The following is an 18,247-nucleotide window of genomic DNA, read 5'->3' on the forward strand; positions in this document are numbered from 1 at the left end:
GCACGTGATATGTAGCAGATTTTATTGCTTTTATGTCTGAATAATAGTCTGTTGTATTCGTCAAAAGCTCCAGAATGTTTTTGATGAATAACGCTGCTATGCAAACCATGTACAAGTTTTATGCAGACACCTGTTTTTAGTGCTTGGGTGCTTACCTACAAGCAGAATAGTTGGGTCATAGGGTAACTCTGTGTTTAACCTTTGGAGGAGCTGCCAGAATGTCCCTTCATTTTTGTTAATAGAAAAAGACTGACCCATTTCTAAATGGGCTTATCAAGGATTCTGTTTCTCGTACTTCCCTGATTACCTTGAGGCTTTAAGAATATAGGATTGTAAGTGCCACACTCAACTATGCTTTTAAAGGGTTAAGCTTAGTCTCTTCTTGATATAAATCCTCTGTGCCTAGGACATAGTACTTGTTTAATAAATATTTGTGGCATAATTGCAGGAACCATAGTTTGGCTTTTCTACTGTATCCTTGAGGCTTCATTTCAGTGCTGAATACTTCTTATTGATTCAATTCATTCTGCTGCTACTTACCAAATATCTACTTTGTAGAGTATACAAAAATCAATTGCAGATAGTCTCTACCCTCAAAGAAATTAGTCTTTTATCATGTAGTTTTTATATTTTTTAAATTCTATGATATTTTTGCATTACCCCATATACCCCATATACCCTCTTCCACCTCCGCCCATCCCCACCCCCCTCATTATTTTTTTTAAGGTAAGGATATCGAGGAAGGTCCAGTGAGGGAAGGGACTTACCCCCAGTCACACATCAAGGTAAAGAAAAGGCCAGAAGCTGACCCCAGGTCTCTGACTGTGGCCAGTGCCCCTCACACTACACCACATCGTCCCTCCGCCAGGGCCTCCCCATTAAGTCAGCAAGCTCAACCCGAGCTCCCAGCACTTGCCACCTTCTGTCCCTCCCTCTCCCCTCATCCCTTCACCACCACTGCCATCGGTTCCCAAGACTGAGTCCTCCCCATTGCTGAACTTCCTTTCACACTATGGTCTAAGCGAGGCTTAAACCCTTCTCTGGGGCTTCTGCCTGACAGCAGAAATCAAGCCTTGAGAAGAAAAAGAAGTTCATGGTTGAAAAGAGTCAGGTTCTAGGCTCTAATCATCATAAATAGGTTTTTCAACTACTAGAGGCTTGGTGGGAAGACACTGAAGAATCATGCTGAATGCTGATGTTTTATTGCGCAAGACCATTGGTCTTGCAGGTGTCCTCGTCTATCCTAAATTCACGCCCCCATTGTCATGACGACCCAAAGCTGCCCCACACCCTTCCTAAGTGTCCCATCAGAGTCGCCGCCATCCCTGGGAAACCCGCTCCACCCTCCTTTCTAATGCAGAAAGATTCTCCACGACTGGGTCAGTTCCTGTGCCCGTGGTTAAGGAAATGCAAGAAATTGGTAAAATGTAGATAAAACATAGAAGATCAGGGAAGTTAGGACTATTTGCACAATGAGTAGCTAAGAGAAAGCAGGGAGCGGGGTAGAAAGACTGGGGCACCTGGCACTTGGGGAGGTTGTTGCTGATGTGGCTGTCGGCTGGGCGGAGAACACTGAGAAAGTCAGCCATCGGGAGGAAAAACACGGACATTTCGCTCGGCATTAAGAAGGCACCTCTTGATACATGTCCTTCAGAATTTAAATCTTCTTAGGTTTTGATAATTAGGCTGTATTTCTTTGACTAGGACACCTAGACATTGCTTGTCATCATTCATGGGAGTTGTCTTGCCCCTCACCCCGACCCTTTCATGTATCACGTAGATCCCAGATTTCTTAGTGGGGGTCGACAGTGTCAAGACTTTTTATTTTAATGATGGGGTATTTTGTACCTGTTGCGCGTTTATTAGTAAAATATTTTTAGTGAGCTAAATGCAACAACTAAAATGCCTAAATTAATCTGGAACAGAAAAAAAAAAAAATCCATCTCTCCAGTTCAGCAAGATGCGGCATTTTGTGCACCCCTTGTGAAAGTTTCCGGAGGCCAAAGGGGTGCTTGCTGTCTTCCCGATGTCCTGGTGGATATGATAAATGACGAACGTTACCAACCAGATGCAAGATGAGGACTTTTAAGACATCTGGCAACATCACAAGTCACAAGTCATCAGAAAGAGAGAAAAAAAAAAAAAAAAGATTTAGGTAACTCATTAGTTCCACAGACCAAATCATAACTTAAATATTGATGCAAACGTATACGTCAGCCTCGCAGTTCCGAATGCCGTTCCGGTTCTTGGAGCAATAAATCAAGTTCTTTCCAGTTACGGTCTTCGCATGTTTCAAATATTTTCTATTTTCACAGTTATCTTAGTTATCTGACAGTCGGGGTTATTGTCTTAAGTCGTTGACGGCAGCCTAGTTGCTGAGATTTATATATTTTTTTTCAAGTAAACTATTTACAAGGTTCACATATTATCCGGTACCGTCGTCCCAACTCTCCCGCAGCAACCGCTGGAGCGCGCTCCGCCCGTGCGCGGGGTTTGGGTCCTACCGGCCACCGTAGCGGCTCTCGGCAGCTTCCGCTTCCGAGTGTTCGTGGTGCGAATGCACTTCCGGCAACGACGGCTCCGGCAGCCGAATCAAGATGGTGAGTGACTAAGGGTTTTGGTCGGTGGTCGCGGTGTAACGAGGTTCAAGCGGCCCGAAACGAAGGGACGAGGTGGCTGCCCGAGGCACTCTGCCTGCCCGCTTCCCCGGGAGGCCCCGGGAGACGGTGTTCAAGATCTACGGCGGGCCGTGGCCGACCGCAGGCTTGCCCGGGGGAGCCTGGGACCCGGGCGCGGCGCAGGGGGTGCCCCGGGCGGCCACTGGGGCTGCGGGCGAGTGAGCTCTGCAGACCGGCGCGGGTTGTTTCAGCGGGGGCCACGCCGAGGAACCGGGACGGACTCTCCTTCCTGCGCCTCTCGGGGGGAGGGGTTCGTTGGCGCCGAGCACGGGAGCGCGGGGCATTTGAAGGCGGCCTCGGAGACCGGCGCCTCTAGGACCCCGGTGGAAGGCAGCGGGCAAGGCCCCGGGCTGCATTAGCGATGATAATAATAAGCAGCTGGCGGTTATTCTGCGGGTCACCAGGCAAATGCACGTTGAGCGGCCGCTCTTTGTGGGCGCTGAGGGTGTAGGGGCCGAGCGCGGCCGTCGGGGTCGGCCCTCGCGGGGCTTGCGTCCTAGATCAGGCCGCGAAAACCAGAAAGGAACCGTGTGGCGTCGGAGGGAGAGAGATGGAGTGGCCGCGGCCGTGAGGCTGTCGCCCGGGAAAGCGTGGGGCGGGGCGGGGCGGGCGGCTGTTCTACACGGGGCAGCAGCGGGGGCCCTCCGTGGCGCGGGGATGGGAGCGCAGAGCCGAACACGGTGAGGGGGTCGCCTGTCACCCCCCCGAAGGAAGAGGGGCTGCCGCGCCGGGGCGGGGTACAGCAAGGCCGGCCCGCAGAGCCGGAGGGGCCTTAGGAGGACTTCGGGGTGCTGTTCTCAGCAGGCGCCGGGGACTTTTCCATTGTTTTCTCATTATTCCTCCCAGCAGTGTCTGCAGGTAACTCTTGTCCTCGCTCGGCCGAGGAGGACGCTGAGATCCCGTCATTGTTTCCTAGCACCTTCGCCGTGTTGGGCGCGGACGGCGGAGTCCTGGTGGCCCGTGGGCCCGCGCGTGGTGGCTGCCGGCCGCGTCTCTGGCGCGCTTTGCGACGATGCGCGTTCCTTCTCCGGGCTTTAGATTTCTGGTGTGTGGCTGGGAGGCGGTGATGGTGCCGGCCCCGCGGTGCCTGCGAGAACTGAGGGAAGACACCCCGAGGGTGTTCGGCGTGTTACGTGGCCTGTAGCACGGGCTCAGGCCGCTGAGACTGGGAAGCGGCGTGTAAGATGACCCGGCCGGAACGAAGCGCGGGGTCTGTGCGGGAGGGCGTCCGCGGTGGGCAGGGCTGTGGGTCGGGAGCAGGTTCCCCTGAGAAGGAGACGAGCCTGCAGCCGCGGTGGCAGGGACGGGACCGCTGGGCTGGTGACCGGGCGCCGCACCGTGATGCTGGGGCGCAGCCGAAGGCTCTTCGGGAGGATTGAAGGCTCCGCTGTTTGGTTTAGAAGCAAAAGCCGGATTGGGGGGGTGGGGGTGGGGGGAGGAGAAGCTGGACGTGGGGGTCTCGGTTGGGAGGCTGAGTCCAGCTAAGATCCGAGGGCGGCAGGGAGTTGTTCCCGCGCCCAGGTTTGCAGCCAGGCCGGCAGTTAGAGCCCTGACCCTGGCGTTTCTTACCCACCGGAACCCCGTGCTTCCCAGCCAAGGACCCCAAGGCTCAGGGACGCGCTGACCGGCCCAGGTCGCCTCGCCTGCTGGTGATGGGTCGGATGTCACGCCTGGGCGCAGCCAGGGCCGCGGGCTGGCTGTAGTTCCTCACCTGGAAAGCGGCAGTGGTGAACCCAGCCTTGAAGGGTGGTGTGGGGTCGGGGACAGTGAAGGACAGTGTCTGGCACAGGCCTGGGCGCGGGGCGAGCGCCCCACCAACACGCAGCCCTCCTCAGCGGCTGTCAGGCTCTGTCACAGGCCTGTAACTGGGACAGCCCCTTGCGGTCCAGCGGGTTCCCGGAATTTCTGAGCCCTCGTTTACCTTCGGAGCGAAGCACAAGGTGTGAGGAAGCCGCACGTGGGGTGTGCCTGTGACTTGGACCCTCTCCGGTGCCGGCGGTGTATTAACCTAGCGGCGCCTGTGCAGAAGGGACTTGGGGTGGGGGGGACGGAGAAGCCGCCCCCACCCCCTCGTCAAGTTCACTATTATTTGTTTAAAATGCTCTCATTTCTAAGACGTTGCTCTGGGTTAAGCATTATTCTGTAACTAAAGGGTCTTTTAAAATCAGAATCCCGCTGAAGCTTGTTATTAAGACACTTACGTTCTTGATACCTTAAGGTGATTCAGCTTTTCGGGGGGGGGGGCTGCCTGAGGACCCCAGGCGTGAGGGCGGGTTTGTGATTTGCTGTTAAAAGGGAAGTCTGGATCTTGATGTTATCTTAGTAAGGAGTGAATGATTAATAAGTCCTTGTTGAAAAGGGAAAATGACTTCGCCTTTCATGGCCTAATTTCACAAAATACAGTCCTGCTGGCCTCAGTCGGGTCTTTTTATATTAAAGAATTCCAATCCATACCTTTCCCTCAAGAAGCGGGGATGGTTTAGAGTCTTGGCCTCATGGTGATACATTAATTATATCTGTTTGTCGATAGTTGTTCTTGGTTTAAGATGCAATCAATTACAAGATGTGCCACCGTGCAGCTAACAGCTTTTCAGGAAAAATTCTACCAGCCCATGTGCCCGTTGACGACAAGTACATATCGAGTTCAGAAATGTTAAAATGGGGGGGGGGGCACGCTAGTCTCTTAGACTCTCGGGAAAATAAGAAGGATATTCTTTTGAAGTGATCAGGTTCTGAATTTATACCTCTTCCCACCCCCACCCGCAGGGTCAAAGTCAGAGTGGGGGTCACGGTCCTGGAGGTGGCAAGAAGGATGACAAGGTAAATAAGCCAGATGTATTAGTGATGTGAGCAAATAGTGGGGAATGTTGTAGATCTCCGCTGGGTTCTTTGGGATTCATGAATCTTAAAATGCAAAATAAACGACCCTGTAGTTATTTAACCAGCCTGGCCTACAAATACAGTCAGTACCTTTTATGTGGTTTTAAAAAGATTATTGACCTGTCAAATAGGTGTTTATGAATTAATGATTTTAAATGTGTAAAAGCAATTACACATTACAGAAGTGTTAAAGTAATTTGCTTTCATTTTAGTAGTGTTTAATATCCTGAAATGTGAAGAATTGTCTCAAATTATATCAACTCAAACTTTGGCACACAACTCTGAGTTCTAACCTTGCTATTTATTCTTTATTATAAAAAGCAAAATCAATTACATTCACATATTAAAATGACAGGAATGTAAACCTAGCTTTTTTTGTTTTGTTTTTAAATCTTATAGCTCCTCAGAAAAACACAGCACTATTGAATGTCTGTTACATCCTATGGAGAACTTCAATCAGGTCACAGTGTTAAGAGCTCCTGACTTTGGTCCCATAAGCTCTTTTTGAAATGACCTTTAAATTATTATCTTTTTTTAATGTGTACATACCTTTTTTGCTCAATCCAGTTGCCATGACAGTCAGTCCTATATAACAAGAATAGAGACGAGCATGTGATCACAAACTGTTTGGTCACTAGCAAAGGATCAGCTAGACAGAGGACAACTGGAGGACTCCAGAAATCTTAAGACAGCTACTGTAAAAATCTCACCGATTACCAATGGCTATTATAAAGTCACATACAGTGTTATATTTACATTGGACAGTGCTGATCTAGGGTTAATAAGATGTTCCCAATAGGCTGAAAGCTAGCAACGTAGCTGAAAGAAAACCTAGTGGGAAAATGCTTGGTGGTCATGTCCACGGCAGATGAGAAACTGCACTCTAAAAGCCTTGCTAATGACCATCCTAGTTAGGTTTTTTTAAGGACGGTTTTTAATAGCAACCTAAAAAGATAGGGAAAATTACATCATCTGGAAATAGACAATAGTCCTACAGAGATAAGCTTGTGTTTTAATGTGATGTGTGATTGTTTTCCCCCTGCTGTTCTGAAAACTCAAGGACAAGAAAAAGAAATATGAACCTCCCGTACCAACTAGAGTGGGGAAAAAGAAGAAGAAAACCAAGGGACCAGATGCTGCCAGCAAACTGCCACTGGGTAATAACACTGTTCTTCCTTGTCGTCTTTGATCCCTGGGGGAATCGACTGCGTATGTAGCGTGTAGACGGGAAATCGGGGTGTGGGTGAAGCTCTAGCTCCGTGACTCTGTTCTTTCTAACTCTTGGTGCGGCCTTCCTCTACGAAGGAATAAAAGCTGTTTTGGTTTTAATAGTCTCACCTTCGAAACTATAACCAGTTCCTCTACAGAAACCTTAACCAATTCCTTTACTATATTAAAAGTACAGTTTTAGATTGGAAAACACAGGCTGAGCTTGAGTAACTTAGGCATTTATTTCACATCCTGTGGTGTTGGAATTCACATGATGTGGTGCCTGAACATAACAGTTCTCACTGGCTTCCTGCAGAGAGTAAAACTCAAACCCGGGAACGCACCCCAGCCCACGTGTCCGTCCTCGGCCCTGCCGCATCCATTGCTGGTCACTCACAGCCTGTGCTCTTGACTCTCCTGCACGTCGAGGCCTTGCCCTCCGCTCCAGCGTGTTCTTCCCGCGGCTGCCTGCTTCCCGCCCCTTTCGGCTTCAGCTCACACGCCTCCCCCCTCACTCACTATCTTAACAAGTCCCTTCCTGCTTGGATGAAATAATTTTTAAAATATTTCTGGCTTAAGAAAGAAGTCACACAATAAAAAATGTGCCATTAATCTACTGTAATGAATCAATACAGTATTAATAAAGAGATCGTCAGGTCACCAGAAGAGCACAGAAAGTGCAAAAACCTCCGGAGTCAGATTACATGGATAATTTATGTTCAAGGTGACATTTTAGTTCTGTGGAAAGAGGATGGGTTATTTAATGTAAATGGCTGGCATCCTTTATTTGCTATTGAAAGAAAATGAAAATAGATCCCTTGCTTTTTGCCAGATAGGTTATAAATATACATATGAAAGTAAGTAATGAAAATTCAGGAACAAATTTATGAACCTTAGGGGAGAAGAGACCTTTTGAAAAAGTCAAGAAACCCAATACAGTATTCCCTCTCTTACCACGGGTATGACGTTCTAGACCCCCCTGCAATAGGTGAAAATCCGCGAAGTAGGAACCTTACTTTTATTTTAGTATTTATATACATTTTAAGGCTTTATAAACCCTTCCCACACACTTATAAACCGTTCCCAGTCCTTATTAACCTTTCCCACTTCCTTATTAACCTTTTCCACACTTTTATAAGCACTACTTATGTCCTTAAAACATATTCTACACTCTTAAACCTACGTAACCTTAATAACATACGTATACAGTACTGCAAAGTCCCGCAATATAGCGAAAAATCTGTGATAAATAAATATAATATTTTTTAAAATCCCACGATACAGTGAGGCCACAATAAGTGAACCGCGATACAGAGAGGGACTCCTGTACCACAAAAGAAAAGATTGACAGGTTTATCTATATAAATGTTAAAAATCCTGTATAGCATAAAAGTCAAGCCAAAAGAAACAGCACAGAAGAGTGTGGAAAAAGTTTGCCCTGTTAATATCCCTAACATTTCATAGTCCTACAGGTGGAGAGTGTCTTACAGCTGGTGTGCAGCGAGGGTACTGGCTGAACGGCATATGGACACATTTTTATCCGCAGTATGGGGAAGAATAAGCCAAAGCAAACTATCTTTGGGGTCTATGACTTTTTTATCACATACATACACACACACACACACCATTCAGTTAGCATGTTCATTGCACATGAGCTGTTGGGTCTTAGACCTCATCCCTATTTTCACAGGCTAGCTTATGACTGCTGAAATCCTGTCCCCTTTGCATTTAGGCACCTGCTTAATTAGGGTCACCAAACTTGTAACTGTTCAGTCTGTCCAACTAAGCTTATTTTAAGTCTTAACTTTTTTCTTAAGAATAAACAGCCCTGGCTGGTGTGGCTCAGTGGATTGAGCACTGGCCTGCGAACCAAAGGGTCATCGGTTCAATTCCCAGTCAGGGCACATGCCTGGGTTGCGGGCCAGGTCCCCAGTTGGGGGCACAGCGGAAGCAACCACACATTGATGTTTCTCTCCCTCCTTCCCTTTCCCTCTAAAAATAAATAAATAAACTCTTAAAAAAAAGAATAAACTGAATTGCCAACTTCAAGCTTCAAGTATAATAAAACTTTATTTTTTTTAAATTACAGTGACCCCTCACACTCAGTGCCGGTTAAAATTATTGAAGTTAGAGAGAATTAAAGACTATCTTCTCATGGAGGAAGAATTCATTAGAAATCAGGAACAAATGAAGCCTTTAGAAGAAAAGCAAGAGGTAAATGAGGAATTATAACTTTCCATTTTTACAAACTGAGTTCTACTTAGGCCCTAAAACTGCCAATGAATAAGTGAAATTCAAGCAGTTGGACCTTCTAGGGTTTTATGAATCATTATTAACTGCCTTTTAAAAGCACCAGCTGCTTTATAAATCTAGTGAACACTCAACATCATCTGCTTTTTAGGTCTAATCTGCTTTTCCTTCTCGGCATGCTCTGCCATAGGAAGAACGATCAAAGGTGGATGATCTGAGGGGAACCCCGATGTCGGTAGGAACCTTGGAAGAGATCATTGATGACAATCATGCCATTGTGTCTACATCTGTGGGCTCAGAACACTACGTCAGCATCCTCTCATTCGTGGACAAGGACCTGCTGGAACCAGGCTGCTCCGTCCTGCTCAACCACAAGGTGAGCTGAGTCTCAGAAAAAGATTTCTCTGCTCTTAGGTCTGTCTGTCCACCCCCCACCCCACCCCTGTAGAAGTAAGCCTTCCACAAACAAAACCTATGACTGGCATCGCTTGGTCGTAATGAAGTGTGTGATCCTCCCGTCCCTGGGTTAAAGTGTGATGTTCCCCGTTAGGTGCATGCCGTGATAGGGGTGCTGATGGATGACACGGATCCTTTGGTCACAGTGATGAAGGTGGAGAAGGCCCCACAGGAGACCTATGCTGACATCGGGGGGCTGGACAACCAAATTCAGGAAATTAAGGTGCGTCTGGGAACCAGTGCTGGGCTTTTAGACCTCGGGTTTCTTACGGCCGTCTTAGTTAGGGTACTTGGAGTTGTTCTGCGTGTTTTGTTCTCTTCATTGATCAGATTTGTCACTAACTTGGAGCTTGCCAGCTGTGGAGTTATGTATTTGTGAATCCTGAGTTAGGTCATAAAAATCACACATCCTGTGTTGCAGTGGAACCTCGGTTCTCGAACTTAATCTGTTCTGGAAAATGTTTGAGGACCGATTTCTTCGAAAACCCAATCTCCTTTTCTGAAAGGTGTGTAACAATCACACAGGTATCAGCGTGACCTGGAGTTTTGTTACAACCAAGGCATTTTTTCATGAACTTGATCAAGAATTGAATTGGTCAGAAACCAAGACATGAGAACCGAGGTTTGACTGCATTCTTGCAGCAGCTGCAGCTTAGTACTTTTATATGGAAAGTTTAATAATTCCCTGTGTGAATATATGATGTCCCCACTGTGTTAACTCGGCAGTGATGTGTGCGGTAGTGGTGGAACACTTTGCCCAGGTCCTGGGGGAAGTGGCCGTGCAGGATGGCTGTGGGCCAGTCCTTTGTAGGTTCTTTCATCTATAGAGAAGTCAGAGTTGTCACAGGTCTCTAGGTCTCTACTGGCGACCCTGGATGGGGACAGGAATCAGAAAATCTTGCCAGCTCCTGTCTGTAGTACAGTCTGGAAAGGGTGAACCTTAGCATTTTTAAGTTCCGTTTGCTGAGGAAGTACTTACAGGCTGTTCAAGGCTGACTTCTACGAGAAAGTGAGCGGGAAACGGGGTGCTATTAGGAAGGGGGGGTGCTGGGAACACCAGGAGGACAAATGTCCTCTTCACTATGTCCTGCTGCTAGTGACATCAGGCAACTCGCTTCTAAAGAGAGTAACTGAAACTTAAGCTTATTTTTGTTGAAAGTAAGACATACTCCTGGTGCCAGTTCCTGAATCTGACGGTGGTTTCAGTAAGAAAGCCTTTCATTTTTACTATTTGTTTTCTGCAGGAATCTGTGGAACTCCCTCTTACTCATCCTGAATATTATGAAGAGATGGGTATAAAGCCCCCTAAGGGGGTCATCCTCTACGGTCCACCTGGCACAGGTACGTGTGCTGTGTCTGACACTTCCCAGGCGCTCAGCCCATCTCTTGAACAGCAGCATTAGTGAGTTACAAGTACTTACCTGTTGGGGGAGCATGCCACCAGTCTTGAGTTTAGAACATGGTGCTCTAAGCAACATTTTGGAATTTTTGAATAAGCGTCTCCTCTGGAAAACACCTATTACATAAAAAAATGTATTTATCTGTATAACAGGCGGACTAAGAGGCCCTGACTGGCTCGCTCAGTTGGTTAGTTTCATCCAGATACAGTGGGGTTGTGGGTTCAATCCCAGGTGAAGGCATATAAAAGAAAAAGCCAATGAATGTATAAGTAAGTGAAACACAAAGCAATGTCTCTCTTTTTAAAAAAATAATTTGTTTATTCTTAGAGAGAGGGAGGGAGAAAGAGAGGGAGAGAAACATCACTATGTGGTTGCCTCTCACACGCGCTCCCAACTGGGGACCTGATGGGCAACCTAGTCATGTGCCCTGACTGGGAATTGAACCAGTGACACTTGGTTCACAGGCAGACGCTCAATCCACTGAGGCACACCAGCCAGGTCAATGTTTCTCTTTAAAAAAAAAAAAAGATGCACTGTGAAACTGAACTTAGGCCTGAAATTGTAGACTGCACAGGGCTGGTGTGGTACAAACAATCGTAGGGGTTACAACAAACAAGAGTAGGCACTGCTCCCAGAAATACCCACCTGCTCAGTGTGAGACATTTACATTCCCACGACCTCTTCTACTCCAACACACTAGATGTGAGTCAGTTAAAAAAGTTTGTAAGAAAAAATAAAACCTTGGCTGAACATGGAAATCACCTTGGGAACTGAAAAAAATACTGATGTCTGGTCCCATCCCTGAAGATCCGTCTGGAGTGTGGTCACACATGAGAGCCATGGTGGAGACCATGGCTGAAGAGATACCCTGTGCTGTTCAGACCAGCTTCGTCCAAATGTACTATTGGGTGAATAAATGCACGAAGGTAAAAACACACGCCTTCGGTTCGCTGGGCCATAAACTCGCCTGTGCACGTTGTGCTGTCCAGGACTTAGCAGCCCACTGCTGCGTGAATTACAGAGGAAGAGGGGTCGTCTGAGTGACCTAAAAGCATGTACGCAAGAGGGTCCGTGCTGGGGGTCGCCCACACCGGAGGGAGCGGAATGTGAAGACATCTGAGTGGTGGCATGTCTTTTCCTCATAGGACTCGGCCCGTTTCTAATGTCCATTTAAGGGAGTAATGACTGGGTTTGTAAGTTAAAGCACCACTTGACGTTTTTCCCCCTTTTCATCTTTTTCAACCTAAAATAGGTAAAACCTTATTAGCCAAAGCAGTTGCAAACCAAACCTCGGCCACTTTCTTGAGAGTGGTTGGCTCCGAGCTCATTCAGAAGTACCTCGGGGACGGGCCCAAGCTCGTTCGGGAGCTGTTTCGAGTTGCTGAAGAGCATGCACCGTCCATCGTGTTTATTGATGAAATCGATGCCATTGGGACTAAAAGGTAGACTTTCTTTTACCTGTTTTGTACCCTCCAGAGGTGAAAACCACGTAGCTCTCCTCTGACGATGAACGAGCGTAGGGCTCTCCCTGTATGGCCGGCACCTTGTTCGGCCACCGTCCCGACTGTGTCTGGCCCTGTGGGTGCTTGAGGCCCTGCTCTCCAAGCACCATCTAGACTCTGGGGACATAGCCCTGAACACAGGTCTCTGCCCTCAAGGAGCTCAGTCGGCCTGGGGGACACCAAGCCTGAGACAGGATAAATGATCTGACTGGGGGCATGGAAAGCACTACAGAGAAAAGACACACATGACGTGGCTGCTGAGGAGGGCGGGACATGGGGTGATACGAGCACGAGGAGGTGTTTCATTGCAACACCTTCTAGCAGACCAATCGGAGCTTCGTTCCTCCTCTTTCCTTTCCCAAAGGTATGACTCAAACTCCGGGGGTGAGAGGGAGATCCAGCGAACGATGCTGGAACTGCTGAACCAGTTGGATGGATTTGATTCAAGAGGGGACGTAAAAGTTATCATGGCCACAAACCGAATAGAAACTTTGGATCCGGCACTTATCAGACCAGGTCAGGTTTGCTTTTGTTTCATTACGGAGAATCAGTGTTTCTGTGTGTGTGTGTTACTGTGTCCCCTTGAGATTACAGACGAGAGCGTGATTTAGTCTGTGCAGCTGGCTCTTTGCGTTCCAATCTTATGTGATGTTTTCTTTTCCAAATACTTCCTTTTAAGTCTCAAGAACTTTTTCCTGAAGAAATAATTCATATGATAGTTTTAAGTCCTTTTTTACCTCATTTAGCACCAAAAGAAGCAGTAGCTAGTTTACTGTTTTCCGTCCTTTTGCACTAAATGTGCTGTCCAGGAACTGCTCCTTATATTTGTTTCTGAAGGTAGCAGAGAAGATTTCTTTTAAATAGATGAATCCAAACATACAAACTTAGAGACCACAAAGATGAATGTTCGCTTTTTAAGATTTGGACCTCCTTCCCAAAGGACACTGAAACCGTGCGTGGAGGTGGGCTCAGGCCCCTCTCTGAGCCGGGCAGAGCCTGGGGCTGCCCCAGGGCCACCACTGAAAACCTCTCACCTGCAGGCCGCATTGACAGGAAGATCGAGTTCCCCCTGCCCGATGAAAAGACCAAGAAGCGCATCTTTCAGATCCACACAAGCAGGATGACGCTGGCTGACGACGTGACGCTGGACGACTTGATCATGGCAAAGGATGACCTCTCCGGCGCTGACATCAAGGTGAGAAGCTAGGCTGGCTGTAGCTCTTGGCTTTATCACGCCTGTATGGGAGGGAGGCATTTCTTCCCAGGTGACCAGAGTGTAGGAGGCCAGCCAGCACCGAACATGGGCACATCCTGCTTTTCATGGGAAGACCTGGGTGTCTGTGAGGTGTGAATGATGCTCCGTGGTCGGGAGGGGATGGGATGGCGGACGTGGGGCCTTTTCATGCTGCTGCCTGTGCTGAGCTGCATGTCCTTGGCATCTGTAGAACTAGATTAGTCTCTTCACTTTAAAACAAATTTAATTTTGCACCAACTTTTTTCACTTTGAACATTTTCAAGCCTTTAGGAAAGTTGCAACAATAGTAAACACCCACATACCCATCATTTCGATTTACCAATGTTAGTATTTTACCTGTTTGTTTTATTTTTCTATGCACACACTTACTTTTCTGTTAAACCATTTGAAATATAGCCACAACCAAATAGAAACTTCAGTGCCAGGATTGGGTTTTTATCACATCATATCGCATGGGTTCTTGTTTTGTTTTATTTTTTGGCAAGTAATTATTGAAAAGATAAATATATTAAAAATGAATACTATATTGAAACTTACAGTATTTAACTAGAATACGTTTTCTTATAACTATAGATAACTGAGATGGATATACACTCTGTTGCCTCTAGATTTCCGAGTATAATGTCATCTGTATCTTAGAAATGTACTCCCTTTAATAAGAGGCGCTGCCAGGCCACAGAGCTGGTTAGCCCCTGAGCCAGGACTAGTCTAGGGCCCTACTTCCTGGCCAGTCCTCTTCCTCAGTTACTCCAGTCTAAGCCCCCTCAGATCCTTTGCAAATATAATTAGGATGCTTAACGCATTTTTAAAAATCTAGTGTCTTATGCCTTATTTCAGAAGAGCTCTCTGAGTTGTAAAGATAAAAATAAAGTATTTCACTTTCTGAACATCCTGCTCTTCCTCACAGGCAATCTGTACAGAAGCTGGTCTGATGGCCTTGAGAGAACGTAGAATGAAAGTAACAAATGAAGACTTCAAAAAGTCAAAAGAAAATGTTCTCTATAAGAAACAAGAGGGCACCCCGGAGGGGCTCTATCTCTAGCAAACTTCAAGAAAACGGTTGGGCGTGCCCGACCGCTCGGAGGGAGGAGGCTGGGAAGCTGCCCAGAGGAGCCCCGCTCCAGTCGGTCTCCATGGGCAGCGCGTCCTGTGCGCTGTGTACCTTTCCGAGCATCACGTGTGCGGTGCCCATCGTGCAGGGCTCCCTTCCCAATAAAGCGTGCTCGTTCTCATCCTGCTCCTGGAGCCTCCACGCCCGCCGCTCGGCAGCACCAGTGGGTGGGCTGGGTGCCAGGGAAGCTGCTGGGCGATCACAGGAGTGCAGACTGCCATACCTGTTGCCCCCACGTCACACCCCCAGAGCTGGCGGTGGCGCTGCACACCCGCAGCTACTGAACAAGAACTGATGGGAACCACACGCCAACCGTGCCTGGTAGTTTAGCAACAGAGGCTGCGTTCACACGGCTGCGGCTTCAGGAGGAAATGGAGCTTTCCTTTCTGGGAGGCCGTGGAGCTGTGGGTTCTGGGGCCAAGAAAGTACTGGTACTGCTGACTGCGTGCGGTTTCCTGAAAAATCTCAAAAGGTCAGGGTGAACAATCTTACCAGCCCTGCCTCCTTTGTCCTTGGGTTCAGAAACCACATCCTTCTCAAGAGCCTTTAAAAACGCCAGAGCTTCTCCCCCTTTTCTCTAATTCTTACACATTTCCTTTCTGAACAGTTTAGTCTTAAATCCATTAAGTGGGGCAGCAAGTGTCTGCGTGGCTGGCAAGCGTCCTGTGTGCTCTGGGCACTGCCCGGGACTGTGCTTCAGCCAGGCTGCCTCCTTCCCCAACCCAAGAGCCATCTGTTCCTAGCCAAAATCCTACTCCGCAACACTGGCTTTTCTGGGAGCGTTGCCAAAAGAAAGTATTCTTCAGCGAGTGTAGATGATTTTTAAAAACCAGAGAAGCTGGACAACCCTCAGAAATCCAAATGAGGACGTGGCCAGGCTGGGTCTCCGCCTCTTCGCTGCTGCACAGCCCAGGGAAGTGTGCCGCTGGCACCTCCCACGGGCAGGGGTGGGTCTGGGGGGGAGGAGCGGCAGGTGGTGGCGGCTGGCAGGCTGCCCTCACTTCTTCAGGCAGCGCTTTGCACACTCACGTGCACACAAGTCCCCGGGGGGTCTGTGCTCGTGCAGATTCTGCCTGGGCAGAGCTGGGGCAAAGCCTGCATGTCTGACGCGCCCCCAGGCGATGCTGCCAGTCCACAGGTGGAGGCCCCACCGAGTAAGGCTTAGGGAGTGACAAGAAACTAAATACACCTGATGCCGGCAGGACCAAGTTTTAAATGACTCCCCTCTACTCTGGTCTGAAAATAAGGGCAAAATCTGCTCCTACTAACCAGCCCCAGGGGAGGAGGTCCCAGTGTGAGCGGCCAGTCCTTTCTTTTCCTGACTGCAAAACCCCAAAGGCTTGGCAAGGACCACCACGTGCCAGCCGGGCGGGCACCTTCACCGTGGCGGGGCTGGCGCTGGCTGGGCAGAGGGGTGGAACAAACGCCACACCAACCACAAAAGGTTCCGTTAGTCATGTGACCTGATTCTTGCCTATGTACATGTATGCACAGATTCACATATATAATATGTAAAACGAGCTTTGGTGTCATTTGCACATCTGAAACGTGCAAAAGGTGAGAAGCCAGACACACATTGTCTGGCAAAAAACTAAAAGGTGTGACACACATGCTCACACGCACGTATCACCATCTCCTCCTGCTCATCCTGGCTCCCGCGGGACAGGCGACAGCCTCGGAGGTGTGGCCCCATCCCCCAGGGTCTCTAGTCCTCAAGCAGGAGCTCCAGCTCCTCCACGGGCAGGCGCACCCGGAGCTCCTTCTCGGTCATCAGGTCCAGGATCTCCTGCATCGCGTCGGGGAAGTACTCCACAGCGTCCATGTACAGCACCTGCGGCCGGGAGAGCCCGCGCCCTGGTCAGCCAGCTGCTGCCAGGCCCAGCAAGCCTGACCCTGCCGCCCCGTCGCGGTCCTGACTTGCTCGGCCGCTCCTGGGCAGGCCTCAGGAAGGGCACAGCGAAAGGGAGCCAGCTCCAAGTGGGACCAGAGGCTGTCGCCACACAGTGTGGTCACCCTCAGCTTGATTTCTGAGTATCTGTCCCGGGCTCTGCAAGGCCACCGTGGGACCTAGGTCCCAGTGCCTGCAGCTCCTGGGCTGAACTCGGGGCAAACGTGGGAAACCAGCAGCCCACAGCAACACTCGCCAGGAACCCCAGCTCCGCCGCAGAGACTCAAACATGTCCCTCGGCTCAGCCCCACAGGGCACAGTTCTACCAAGAAAAGCCTGGGATGTGCCCTCTCTGGGGACAGGCACAGGCCGGGCAGGCACTGGGTGGCTGACTAGGCAGGAAGGTGCTTGGAATCTGGGGATGGCATGATCTTTAGAGCTTACCTTTGCCCAAGGACAGTGCTGAAGTGCTTTGTAGAACACACCTTTGCTCCTTTCTTTATTTCCTAAGGAAACCTGAGGTGGGGGGGACAAAAATGATTAATTGCAACAGGCAGGCTAAGGCTATGGAGACCACCTCTGTCCTGGCCCACACAGGGCTCCTCAGATGAGCCTGTGGGGACATCCTCACTGTAGCTACTGGGTGTCCACTTACCATGTGACTGTGTGTGTGTGTGTGTGTGAGAGAGAGAGAGAAGGCTGATGACTTTATATAGAGAAAGTATTTGCTTTAACATTTGCTATTTTCTGAAAACTATCTTAGAGAAAAGAGATACTCATAATTTTGAGAGTAGATCTTCAGTCAGGAATTTCAATCAGGAAGTGTGCAGATATCCAGCAGGTTTTCTCTCTGGGCATAAAACCCCTAGTCCTAACCCTCAGACACGCAGTCCTTCCATGCCCACTGTGGGAGCCAGAGGTGTGCATGGCACCCCCCACGGGGGACCCTCCCACGTCCCAGGAAGGGCTTTCGCTCGGCGGCTCCTGCATGCACGCAGCCCACCTGGGCAGCTCCCCGGGCTGGCACGTGTCCGCAGCTGTGAGTGCACACCCACCCGTCCTCTAGCCTCCCCGTTCCCACAGGGGAACCTTCCCGGGGACACCCGTCTCTCTCTGCCAGGTGGCTGGTGCCTGGCGTCCAGCACGAGACTAGTGAGGGCTGCTGACCAACCCCCCAGAAGCCCCAGCAATGGCACCTACAGACACCAACTATGCCTCAGGAGCTCTGCCTACTGAGGTCAGCCTCCCCTCCTCCTCCACGTTTCCAGGGGAGCTCCACAGTCACCAGGACTGTCACTCTGGGCTGCAACCAGCCTCTGTGATGACTTCGCTTCAGGCAAGGCCCAGGCCTTCCCTGCCTCCTCCAAGTGCCCACCACACACAGAGCCAGCCTCACGGCTGGGGGACCCCATGCTCCTGTGCTGGCGTGAGCCTCGGCCATGCTCAGCCTAGACCCCCAAACGTCCACCCCAGGAGCAGTGAGCTGCCCTTCCTTTGCACAACAAAATACTCTCATTTCCTCCCCCAAAATACGGACTAAACTGAAGACCTCCTCCCCTCGCTTTTGAAAGGAGAAAGGAGGACTACACTATGTATGTTCTCAACTGCTGGGTCTGTG

General features: G+C 49.3%; 2 protein-coding genes and 2 non-coding genes across 4 annotated transcripts in view; 1 reads left to right on the top strand and 3 right to left on the bottom strand.

The window, feature by feature from the left end:
* The first annotated feature begins 2,568 nt into the window (after positions 1–2,568).
* PSMC1 (proteasome 26S subunit, ATPase 1) lies at positions 2,569–14,862 on the top strand. Its single transcript, XM_090271287.1, has 11 exons — positions 2,569–2,600; positions 5,445–5,498; positions 6,619–6,715; positions 8,857–8,981; positions 9,208–9,393; positions 9,568–9,696; positions 10,718–10,814; positions 12,126–12,315; positions 12,740–12,891; positions 13,416–13,570; positions 14,538–14,862. Exons 1-11 carry the CDS (start codon positions 2,598–2,600, stop codon positions 14,670–14,672), a joined length of 1,323 nt encoding a protein of 440 aa, XP_090127413.1. The 5' UTR covers positions 2,569–2,597; the 3' UTR covers positions 14,673–14,862.
* LOC150017156 (small nucleolar RNA SNORA25) lies at positions 5,950–6,074 on the bottom strand. Its single transcript, XR_016510342.1, has one exon. It is a non-coding gene; the product is annotated as a small nucleolar RNA SNORA25 (small nucleolar RNA).
* On the bottom strand, positions 6,343–6,463 carry LOC150017157 (small nucleolar RNA SNORA32). The gene has a single exon (XR_016510301.1). It is a non-coding gene; the product is annotated as a small nucleolar RNA SNORA32 (small nucleolar RNA).
* A 1,245-nt stretch (positions 14,863–16,107) lies between the features above and the next one.
* Positions 16,108–18,247, bottom strand: part of NRDE2 (NRDE-2, necessary for RNA interference, domain containing) — a 36,985-nt gene continuing 34,845 nt past the window's right edge. The window contains exons 13-14 of the mRNA XM_090271288.1: positions 17,074–17,145; positions 16,108–16,572 (exon numbers count right to left, since the gene is read on the bottom strand). Of these exons, the coding sequence (XP_090127414.1) occupies positions 16,447–16,572; positions 17,074–17,145 (198 nt within the window). The 3' untranslated portion in view covers positions 16,108–16,446. The remainder of the gene's footprint in view (positions 16,573–17,073; positions 17,146–18,247) is intronic.

This window comes from Furipterus horrens, unplaced genomic scaffold (assembly GCF_987537825.1).
Source record: "Furipterus horrens unplaced genomic scaffold, mFurHor1.1.pri manual_scaffold_3, whole genome shotgun sequence".
Taxonomy (NCBI): Eukaryota; Metazoa; Chordata; class Mammalia; order Chiroptera; family Furipteridae; genus Furipterus; species Furipterus horrens.

Excerpts from the sequence above, each read along its gene's own strand:
- PSMC1 (XM_090271287.1), top strand. Across the intron at positions 6,716-8,856 it reads TGCCAGCAAACTGCCACTGG|TGACCCCTCACACTCAGTGC; the intron begins GTAATAACACTG and ends TTTAAATTACAG. Across the intron at positions 13,571-14,537 it reads TCTCCGGCGCTGACATCAAG|GCAATCTGTACAGAAGCTGG; the intron begins GTGAGAAGCTAG and ends TCTTCCTCACAG.